This window comes from Haematobia irritans, chromosome 5 (assembly GCF_050003625.1).
Source record: "Haematobia irritans isolate KBUSLIRL chromosome 5, ASM5000362v1, whole genome shotgun sequence".
NCBI lineage: Eukaryota > Metazoa > Arthropoda > Insecta > Diptera > Muscidae > Haematobia > Haematobia irritans.
Window position 1 is genome coordinate 151498680 of NC_134401.1, and position 11827 is coordinate 151510506.

Below are 11827 nucleotides of genomic sequence, written 5' to 3' on the forward strand. Positions count from 1 at the left end.
TATTTTTATGTTATAGCGAGTCCTTAAGGTGTGTACTAAGTTCGAGTTTAGGTGCTAAAATCAGAAATAAATCAGTAAGAAAAGTATAAAATTATACGCCTTCGATGCAAATTTAAATATAACTTGATGGAGAATAGCTCGAAACAAGTTTTTTATTAAGTTTATATTCTTTAAATGGATTACACGATTAAGAACAGAAAATCGTTTTTAAGCTTATGTAGAACGCTGTTTTTTTAATTTAATATGATGAATTGTTTTCAAGTTATTCCAATATATATAGCGGAAGTGCCTTAATTTTGAACATAACCGTATATCTCAAAAAGTCGAGCTCTTAAAAAAACAAGTGTAAATTTGGATTCAGCGACCTCAAATGACTAAAAATTTGATATAAATTTTAAATGAACACAAAAACGGTTCAATTTTGTTCCCATGTATTTCTAAAGAAAACTAATCATGAAAAATTGGGATTTTAGCCACTAAACTCGAACTTAATATCCACCATAAATACTAAATGCTATATTGACAAGTGGAAATTATATCTAATTTTATAATATTTTTATTTCATTTATATTCTGAGAAGGATTTCAAAAATGTCCCATTTGTGCATGGATATGATTCCACTAATGTAGTAATTGGATGATTTTTTTCAATGTGGTAAGTTTTTCGTCCATTTGTAATAAAGCCAAAATTTCTATTTATTAAAAATAATTTTCATTTGCAGGATGACAGCAAATCTAATGGTATTTTTTGGAATCTTCTTACTGTTTAATGCTAACTAAGCTGATATCCCTATTTGCTCTAAGAAAATTCTGTTGTAAGATAAAGATCAAAATACCATAGAATTTGTTAATATTTTTATATTTTATATACCTTTTTAACTTCAGAGGCTTATGACGCAAATCCACACAACAAAAACTAGCGAAATCGGTGAAATTGGACAAAAATGAAATGAAAATAGCAACTTATGGCATATATCTTTCATATGGATAGAAAATGGAAATTGATATTAATTAGTTTCATTCTACTAACATAGAATATTACTCTTTTGAAGAAGCAATTACTAACTACCGAAAAGTAACAGCATACAGCGTACGAATAAAAACATTTCTTTTATTGTATATCATAAGCCATAGTTTTATGTAATATAATAATAATTTTTTGAAATAAAATACTGGTAATTATGAAAAATTGTCTTATATTGTACGAAAAATTTCTTAGTTGTATACAGGCTTGTTGTACCTTTAATTCCTCAATTTATTTACTTCTTTGAAAATTATACTGATAAACAGTTTATTTGAAACCAATTTCTAAATATAGGATTCCCAAAAACTTGTTCATTTTTCCGGATAGCAGGAATATTTTGAATGAGTGTAAGTACATTCTTCCCACAGCGTAGTAAGAATGAACTAAAATACGATGCAATACATAAACTTATTTATAAGAAAATCATGAACTTATCTAGATGAAAAAAATCTTTGGCGCCAAATCATGGTCATTCTTACTATGGGTTAGTTCATTTTTCGTAAACAATAGTAAACTTTTTTTTCGGTGTATTAGAAGATTAGGAAAATTAGTCATTTTTATAACTTTTCGAAATTTTTCAAATTTGGCACGCATAGGTACAATGCTAATTCTACTCCCTGTGCAAAATTTCAACTAAATCGGTGTTAAAAATTGGCCCCTGTGATCATGTGAGCGTAAATCGGGCGAAATCTATATATGAGACATACATCTAAATCTGAACCGATTTCAACCAAATTTGGCACGCATAGGTACTTCTACTCCCTGTGCAAAATTTAAACTAAATCGGAGTTCAAAATTGGCCACTGTGTTCATATGAGTGTAAATCGGGCGAACGATATATATGGAAGATATATCTAAATCTGAACCGATTTCAATAAAATTTGGCACACTTGACTACACTACTAATTGTACTCATAGTGCAAAATTTGAACCAAATTGGGGTAAAACTCTGGCTTCTGGGACCGTATTAGTCCATATCGGGCGAAAGATATATATGGGAGCTATATCTAAATCTGAACCGATTTCAATAAAATTTGGCACACTTGACTATAGTACTAAGTGTTCTTCTTGTGCAAAATTTTAAGCAAATTAAGGTAAAACTCTGGCTTCTGGGGCCATATAAGCCATATCGGGCGAAATATATATGGGAGCTATATCTAAATCTGAACCGATTTCTTCCAAAATCAATAGGGTTCTATTCTGAGCCAAAACACATACTTGTGCCAAATTTGAAGTCTATTGGACTAAAACTGCGACCTAGACTTTGATTACAAAAATGAGTTCGCGGACAGACGGACATGGCTATATCGACTCAGGAGCCCACCCTGAGCATTTTTGCCAAAGACACCATGTGTCTATCTCGTCTCCTACTGGGTGTTGCAAACATACGCACTACCTTATAATACCCTGTTCCTCTGTGTGGCGCAGGGTATAAAAATGGTGGAAAGGGAACACGCTTTCCCCGACATTTGTTGAGGCGGACCGCTTCACATCTGCATATCCGCCGTATTTCTATCCATAAACGAAAAAGCAAGTTGTCCGATTTGTTTGAAAGAATTCAAATCTTTTCGAACTTGTTTTCAGCACGAAGGATATGGTTGACTAAGTTACCGCAAAATGTTCCTACAAATATGCTTAGGAAGGCGCAGCGAATCGGGTCGGGTTACGCTAGTATCCGATAAAAATTAAATTGTGAGAAAATTTTCTATAGAAATAAAATTTTGAAAAAATATCCTATAAATTCAATTCTCCCTTTTTGTAGAAGTACATTCCCATCTTGTCACAAGCTAAAATTGTTAGGTTAGGTTAGGTTAGTTGGCAGCCCGATGTATCGGGCTCACTTGGACTATTCAGTCCATTGTGATACCACATTGTTAAAACATTTATAATTCAAGGGATATTTATATGCCCAAAAAAATTGTTGCTAATTAGAGGGATCATTCATTCATTAGGAGAATAAAACATTTGTTTTTTCATACTAACCGCAAAAATTCTTCAAAATAATATTTTTTTAAAAGTGGAGATTGTGGTAAAATTTTCTTTAATTTTTGATAGAATATTTTTGGGACAAGTGGCAACCGTTCTAGAGATCCACAGATACGTTTTTGATGGCAGTCATGTCGGCCCCCTCGAACTTATCTTGTTTGTAAGTAAAATCGATTATTTGAAATCCTTTCCAATATCTTTTGTATAAAGTTCTAAGCCTGAGTACACATAAACAATATCCATAATGTTGAAATATTCTAAAATGCTGATGCTATAATCATTTGATATATTTGCATTTAGTTGTTGCATTTGAAAGAGCTAATTAGAACAGTGTGACAAGCGTTTAGAGAATCGCATGCAAAATCGAAACTTTCCCGTTGAACGAGTTTTATTTAAATTCTACAAAAATTATTCGGTGTCATCGCCAGCATTGTGAATTTCGAATATAAATAGGGTTAAGGAATTAAACAGATCATCAGTTTAGTTTTGATAACAAAAACAGACAACATGAAATTCACTGTGAGTAATCAGATTTTTTTTTGTTATTTCCAGGGAACTTTGTTTAATCGAAAACATTTCATCCACAGATTGTTCTTCTTGCCTGTCTTTTGGCCTTCGCTTATGCCAACGAAGAAGCTGAAGTTCTTAAAGAATTCCAAGAAGTTAATCCTGAAGATTTCAAATATGGACTTGAATTGAGTAACCACATTAAGGCTGTTCAAGAGGGTCATTTGCAAGATAAGGATAACTGGGTTGTCAAGGGTGAATACGAATTCGTCACCAAGGAAGGCAAACACGTTAAAGTGTCCTACACTGCCGATGATCATGGTTACCACCCAACTGTTGAACAATAAGAAGTTTCATTGTTGTTAATAAATCATAGATGTTTTAAATGCTAATTATATGTGTGTGTGTTTTTCCTCTACCTCCTACTAAAAAGCTTTATTAGGCTGACGTGAAACGTATAGTGAAAAGATTAATGGAGAAGAGGTGCAACATCAGAATATTTCAAAAACTACAGAGGATTCATTATCTAATAACAAGTGGGGTAAAGGCGACCACTTCTACTAGGGCTTAGGAGACAGTCTGTCTTGGATATCATACCAATGGACATGCTAGTCAAGCGAAGTTACTAGATTGACAACAATTGTATAGGGACTCAAGGTTAGGAACAAAGTGAATCCTCTTTGGTAATAGTGAGAGATGCAACTCAATCAACCGTAATGCATGACTCGAGGAGAACGTGCGCAACAAGTGTGAGTTTACGATGCAAGAAAGACAGTTATGGGCTAATGGAATATCATTTAAGTAGAACTGGATACATCTGGGGGAACATGCTTAGATGCTAAATTTTTTTGTCTACTTCCCAGAAAGAACGCTTTTAGAATTACATGTCGAAAGAGCGGGCGTAGTTAGACAAGGACTGTATATGTTAGTGAATACGTCACAGGAACTGAGTTCCTATATAAGATGAGTTCTGCATAACTTGGGTACTATATTCGGTTTTCGAGCTGTAAACCACATTATTTCCGCAATTACTTTTCCTTAAATAATCAAAAACAAACACATTCCTATAAACTCTTGCCAAAATCTAGAGGAACAAGAAACTGCGAATCAATTGAGTTAATTTATCTGTTTACTATTGAACTGCTTTAATAGAATTAACGAAATTTTCAACGCGGAAGGCAAAACATAGTACTGACCTTAAGATGGAGAAGAAGCCACGCCTAAGCACAGTCAAAAATAGGACCAACATAAATCATAACCTGTGCTATCAGGGGGCTGCAAAATAACCATAACTAACCTATACAGAAAAAAAACAACTCTGTTTTATACACACAAAAGATATTTTTTGTCTTCAATCAATAAGTTAATTTATTCAATTAATTATACCCACCACCATAGGATGGGGGTATATTAACTTTGTCATTCCGTTTGTAACACATCGAAATATTGCTCTAAGACCCCATAAAGTATATATATTGTGGGTCGTGGTGAAATTCTGAGTCGATCTGAGCATGTCCGTCCGTCCGTCTGTTGAAATCACGCAAACTTCCGAACGAAACAAGCTATCGACTTGAAACTTGGCACATGTAGTTGTTATTGATGTAGGTCTGACAGTATTGCATATGGGCCATATCCGACCACTTTTACGTATAGACCCTCAAATTTGGCTTGCGATTGCTCTAAGAGAAGCAAATTTCATCCGATCCGGCTGAAATTTGGTACATAGTGTTAGTATATGGTCTCTAACAACCGTGCAAAAATTGGTCCATATTAGTCTACTTTTTCGTATAGCCCCTATATAAACGGACCCCCAAATTTGGCTTTCGATCGCTCTAAGAGAAGCAAATTTCATCCGATCCGGCTGAAATTTGATACATGGTGTTAGTATATGGTCTCTATATGGTCTAATCATGCAAAAATTGGTCCATATCGGTCTATAATTACATATAGCCCCCATATAAACCGATCCCCCGATTTGGCTTGCGGAGCCTCTAAGAGAAGCAAATTTCGTCCGATCCGGCTGAAATTTGGTACATGGTGCTGGTATATGTTCTCTAATGATCATGCAAAAACTGGTCCATATCGGTCCATAATTATATATAGCCCCCATATAAATCGATTCCCAGATTTGTCCTCCGGAGCCTCTTGGAGGAGCAAAATTCGTCCGACCTGGTTGAAATTTGGAACATGGTGTTAGAATGTGGTCTCTAACAAACACGCAAGAATTGGTTCATATCGGTCCATAATTATATATAGCCCCCATATAAACGGACCCCCAAATTTGATCTCCGGAGCCTTTTGGAGGAGCAAAATTCATCCGATCCGGTTGAAATTTTCAACGTGGTGTTAGTATAAGGCCGCTAATATCCATGCCAAAATTGGTCCATATCGGTCTATAGTAATATATAGCCGATCCCAAATCACACAAAAATTGGTCCATATCGGTTCATATTCATGATTGCCACTCGAGCCAAAAATAATCTACCAAAATTTTAGTTTTATGGAAAACATTGTCAAAATGTTATTGCTATAGAAAATTTTGTCAAAATGTTATTGCTATAGAAAATTTTGTCAAAATTTTATTTCGTTATTGTTGTTTTTTTGTTTTTTGATCTCAGCTTAAAGCCATGCATTGACTAAACTACAAGAGTAGCTTAACCAACAGAGGAAAAGTATGCTTGTCAAATTTATTTGGGCAAAGCCCTATAGACTGCAAGATGGTTGGATGTACAGCTGTTTCGGAATTACCACATTCCTCATCAGCATCCTCTACTTGCAGCAAAACTATCAACCAATTATCAGAATAAATTCGGGTAATTCACTCAACCCAACGTGAACTACACTTGAACCTCCCGAAAAAGGGTTTGATAGTCGGCTACTGCCTAAACAAATTTGCCAGCATATCTCTTTTCCTTTGCCAAACTCAAATCATCGATTTGTATGTATTTGGCTGGGTTTGTTTTTGAGCGTGCTTCCTCTATCTTCATTCGTTTTGTTTGTTATTGTTGGCTTCTCTTCAATCGTTATTGTTGTTTTTTTGTTTTTTGATCTCAGCTTAAAGCCATGCATTGACTAAACTACAAGAGTAGCTTAACCAACAGAGGAAAAGTATGCTTGTCAAATTTATTTGGGCAAAGCCCTATAGACTGCAAGATGGTTGGATGTACAGCTGTTTCGGAATTACCACATTCCTCATCAGCATCCTCTACTTGCAGCAAAACTATCAACCAATTATCAGAATAAATTCGGGTAATTCACTCAACCCAACGTGAACTACACTTGAACCTCCCGAAAAAGGGTTTGATAGTCGGCTACTGCCTAAACAAATTTGCCAGCATATCTCTTTTCCTTTGCCAAACTCAAATCATCGATTTGTATGTATTTGGCTGGGTTTGTTTTTGAGCGTGCTTCCTCTATCTAACAATAACAAACAAAAAAAAAAAAAAAAATTTTATTTCTATAGAAAATTTTGTCAAAATTTTATTTATATAGAAAATTTTGTAAAAATTTTATTTCTACAGAAAATTTTGTCAAAATTTTATTTCTATAGAAAATTTTGTAAAAGTTTTATTTCTATAGAAAATTTTGTCAAAATTTTATTTCTATAGAAAATTTTGTCAAAATTTTATTTCTATAGAAAATTTTGTCAAAATTTTATTTCTATAGAAAATTTTGTCAAAATTTTATTTCTATAGAAATTTTTTTCCAAATTTTATTTCTATAGAAAAAATTTTCCAAATTTTACTTCTATAGAAAATGTTGTCAAAATTTTATTTCTATAGAAACTTTAAACTTAACTATATACGTATTTAATCGGCCTTTTTTAGTTTAATGCATACTACGTATGGACTACCTTGTAATTTAGAAGACGATGTTAGAAAGATTTAAAATACCTTGCCATCGGCAAGTGTTACCGCAACCCAAGTAATTCGATTGTGGATGACAGTCTTCAGTAGAAGTTTCTACGCAATCCATGGTGGAGGGTACATAAGCTTCGGCCTGGCCGAACTTACGGCCGTATATACTTGATTTTAATTGAAATGTCTTCAAGGAATAGTATCAATTAAAAAATTAATTGAAAGTCAATTAAAATTTCATTTGTTGATTGAAAAAAAAAATTGTTGAATTTTTGAAAATTTTTGATTCAATATTTTTAAAACTCAAGGCTTTAATTGGAAAAATGTTCGTGTTTTTTTTTAATTGCAATTCTTCACATTTTAATATTTCCACAATGCGTTGTTAAAAGCATGAAAATGTAAATCCGCTGGTGAAGGAAAAATGAACTAAAAGTGAAGAAAAACATTATTGGCGTCAAATCATGACCATTTTAACCATACAATAGCTCATACTTTACATATTTGCATATTTGGTAATCGCACGAAAATTTTCTTCCGATTTAGTTCATATTGAACTTATGTGTACGGTCATTGAATTTTATATCCACATTTAGTTCATAAAATGTTTGAGATATACTTAAAAGAAGGACAATTTGGGCTGTGGAAATTTTCGAAAAAAAAAAATGAATAAAAGTTAACTACAAAAATATTTGTTTTGCAAAAACAGAAGTTAAATTAGCTATGGAGATGTAATGCAAGAAAACTCCCTGAAAACTGTCTTCAGCTTAAAGAAGCCGCTTAAATGTCCGATTTCAGCCTCGACTTCAAAGGGTTGTTATACATGTCCTATTTTTGAGCGCTTTTTTGCTTTGTAGTAGAGCTCAACCGAAGAATCGGTTTCGGCATTCGCCCAAAAATCGATAATCGGTCACGAATCGGCCTTCGGCTTGAAGAGGCCGATTAATCTAAGCTTTTAGAATAATTTATTTCATATCGAATTGTTCCAGTGTTGATTTTGTCTTACACAAAAATACCCAGTACAAATAAAAATTTTATAATTTTAAAATGTTATACAAATTCCTTATAAAATCAAACTACCGAATTTTAAATAGTACAGTGTCTGTTAAACCTAAAAAAAATATTATAAGACATGCAATGAACTACATTTTATTGTTATTTCTTATGCATTTTTTGAATAAAAATGCTAATACTGAATGAACTATAGCACATCACATTTCCTTAATTACAAATTTCTGGAAAATAATCGACTTCTGCCGATTTTTGCTTATTTGCCGAACATCGCCTTCGGCCAAAAAACCTGCTTCGTTCGAGCCCTGCTTTGGAGCCAAAATGCAAAAAGATAACCTATTTAAGGGAGCCACCGTGGTGCAATGGTTAGCATGTCCGCCTTGCATACACAAGGTCGTGGATTCGATTCCTGCTTCGACCGAACACCAAAAAGTTTTTCAGTGGTGGATTATCCCACCTCAGTAATGCTGGTGACATTTCTGAGGGTTTCAAAGCTTCTCTAAGTGGTTTCACTGCAATGTGGAACGCGGTTCGGACTCGGCTATAAAAAGGAGGTCCCTTGTCATTGAGCTTAACATGGAATCGGGCAGCACTCAGTGATAAGAGAGAAGTTCACCAATGTGGTATCACAATGGAGTGAATAGTCTAAGTGAGCCTTATTTAACCCTCTAATGTCCCATTTTTTACCAGCTGATAGAATAGTCCAGGTTTACGACGTAAATGCAAGAAAACGAAACAACGAAACAAAGTCTATTGTAGAGTTTAAACTAAGTTTTGATTTTATTTTATATATTTTTGCCGTCTTTAGGTGAGTTTTACTAAAAACTTCTCGTTTTATCGAAGACGTCCTAAAGGCGGGTTAAGGTATTAGAGGGTTAAAGACAATTTCGAATAATTTTTCAGAAGTATTAAAGTCATGTTGACCTCAGTAAAACAAAATTTTCTTTCATGTTAAGATACCCATTTTTAAGTCGGATCACATAACTATAAAGACTTAACTTATGGACAAGGAAAAAATTTTATATCCTTGAAATGCTTCCTCTATTCTAAGTAAAATTTGAATTCATATTTTAAAGACATGAAATGTTTGACCTCAGGACCATATTTTTCAGTGTATTGAAAAATATCGTCATCTTCTGGGTACTTAAACCACATGTGTACTAACTTATGACCTTCCTTTTCCACATCATCGGTACAAAATTTTTTTCAAATATTTACAAAAATTTTATTTTATTAACAATAACGCAAAACCATATTAATGTTCAACAGTTGGATGATAACCGTGATCATCGGCAGTATAGGACACTTTAACGTGTTTACCATCCTTGGTATCGTATTCGTATTCACCCTTGACGACCCAGTTTTCCTTATCTTGCAAATGACCTTCTTGTTCAGCCTTAATGTGATTGCTCAATTCGATGCCATATTTGAAATCTTCAGCATTGACTTCTTGGTATTCTTTGACAACTTCAGCTTCTTCGTTGGCATAGGCAAAGGCCAAAAGACAGGCAAGGAGAACAATCTATTAAAGAGTTTCAAATTAAAATAAAATTCAAAATCTAAATTGCATTAAGATTTTCTATACTTACAGTGAATTTCATAGTGCTGGGTTTTCTTTGGGTGTTTGTATCCAAATATGAACTGCTGAGTGAAGTAATATCGAAGTCTTTTTATATGAGCCACATTCAAAATTTGAACTAAAATTAAATAATGAATTAGTTGTTCTATAATTAGGAGTTCTTAACATTAAACTAGATTAACAACATAGTTGCCGAAGCATATCCTCCTATTGAGATCTTCAAATGATTGTGCAAACAATTATTTATTTTAATTAGATCCATTAAAATCAATTATTGCTCATTAAACTTCAAAACGAACAAAATATCGAGCTACTGCTAAATTAACCTAGACTTTAATTATGACTAAATAAAACTAACAGATATATGTTATGCTAGTTTCAAATTATTATTCTATTTCGTGTTCTCCTATTTGCATTTAAATTTCTAATATGCAATAGTATGCAATAATATAGTTATGCAAAATAATGAAATGAATGAAAAATTCTTTTAAAAATTAAAGTGTTAAATGATTGATTTTTATATGTTAATATATATAGATTATAAATAATGACATTTTATGATCTAATTTAAAAAGCCATTTAATTTAAGTGAAATATTTAATTGCGGTATAGACAAAGACTTCATGAAATTATTAATGAAGTTTGTCGTTAATTCTTTCTTCTTTTCTAATATAAATGCTCTGTGCCATGAAGCAAACATCAGTTGAATAGAAACTATCATTAGTCTAGCCAATATGAAATTCACTGTAAGTATTAAAGAGACAACGGAATACATTTCTATATTGAAATTTTATTGAATTTCACCTTTGCAGATTGTTATCCTTGCTTGCCTTTTGGCTTTTGCCTATGCCAATGAAGAAGCTGAAGTTCTCAAGGAATTCCAAGAAGTCAATGCTGAAGATTTCAAATATGGCATCGAATTGAGCAACCACATTAAGGCCGAACAAGAAGGTCATTTGCAAGATAAGGAAAACTGGGTCGTCAAAGGTGAATACGAATACGATACCAAGGATGGTAAACACGTTAAAGTGTCCTATACTGCCGATGATCATGGTTATCATCCAACTGTTGAACACTAAAAAGTCTCAAAACATTTGTTATTAATAAAATACATATAAAAACAAATAATTAATTTTTCAATTGATTGAAATAGAGATTATATTGGTACAAGTACGAATTCAAATAAGAAACTCTTCAGTCTTTGATCACTGCCTTAAAGTTGTAACTCGTCAGATTATATAAGAATTGTTGCATATTGAATTAAAAAAAAAAAAACAAAAAACAAGCATATACGGCCGAAAGATCGGTCAGGCCGAATCTTACGTACCCTTCACCATGGATTGCGTAGAAACTTCTACTAAAGACGGTCATCCACAATTATATAAACTTCTTAACATCATCTTCTAAATTGTAAGCTAGTCCAGGCGGGATATATAGTAAACAAAAGAAAGGTCTATTAAATACGTACATATATATTCAGTTCTTGACCGGTATATATAGGGAAGAAATAGTTACGAACCGATATGAACTTTTGTGCGGTAATTATAGAGGCAAAATTGAAATATGGGGGTCACTTTATATGGGGGCTATATACAATTATGAACACGAGTCTACCAAAAATGGCAGATTTTTTACTGTTTGGTAGATGTGTGGAATTCTTAATAATTTGGAAGATCTTGCAAAATATTCCTCTAATAAATTTTCTATAGACATAAAATTTTGACAAAATTTTCTATAGAAATAAATTTTTGACAAAATTTTGTATAGAAATTATATTTTGACAAAATTTCCTACAGACATAAAATGTTGACAAAATTTTCTATGGCAATAAAATTTTGGTAGAGTGGCAATCGTGATTTTTGTGTGA

At 32.9% G+C, this 11827-nt stretch overlaps 3 protein-coding genes and 1 long non-coding RNA gene across 4 annotated transcripts; 3 read left to right on the forward strand and 1 right to left on the reverse strand.

The window, feature by feature from the left end:
* The first annotated feature begins 572 nt into the window (after nt 1–572).
* On the forward strand, nt 573–1140 carry LOC142241841 (uncharacterized). The gene is made up of 3 exons (XR_012723837.1): nt 573–654; nt 722–814; nt 885–1140. It is a non-coding gene; the product is annotated as an uncharacterized LOC142241841 (long non-coding RNA).
* Nucleotides 1141–3499: 2359 nt separating this feature from the next.
* Nucleotides 3500–3908, forward strand: LOC142241404 (larval cuticle protein 9-like). Its single transcript, XM_075313168.1, has 2 exons — nt 3500–3528; nt 3597–3908. Exons 1-2 carry the CDS (start codon nt 3517–3519, stop codon nt 3861–3863), a joined length of 279 nt encoding a protein of 92 aa, XP_075169283.1. The 5' UTR covers nt 3500–3516; the 3' UTR covers nt 3864–3908.
* A 5728-nt stretch (nt 3909–9636) lies between these two features.
* Nucleotides 9637–9982, reverse strand: LOC142240127 (larval cuticle protein 9-like). Its single transcript, XM_075311838.1, has 2 exons — nt 9971–9982; nt 9637–9903 (listed from the first exon to the last, which is right to left on the reverse strand). The coding sequence occupies exons 1-2, from the start codon at nt 9980–9982 to the stop codon at nt 9637–9639; spliced, it is 279 nt and encodes a 92-aa protein (XP_075167953.1).
* A 700-nt stretch (nt 9983–10682) lies between these two features.
* On the forward strand, nt 10683–11136 carry LOC142241508 (larval cuticle protein 9-like). Its single transcript, XM_075313285.1, has 2 exons — nt 10683–10706; nt 10773–11136. Exons 1-2 carry the CDS (start codon nt 10695–10697, stop codon nt 11037–11039), a joined length of 279 nt encoding a protein of 92 aa, XP_075169400.1. The 5' UTR covers nt 10683–10694; the 3' UTR covers nt 11040–11136.
* The last annotated feature ends 691 nt before the right edge of the window (nt 11137–11827 follow it).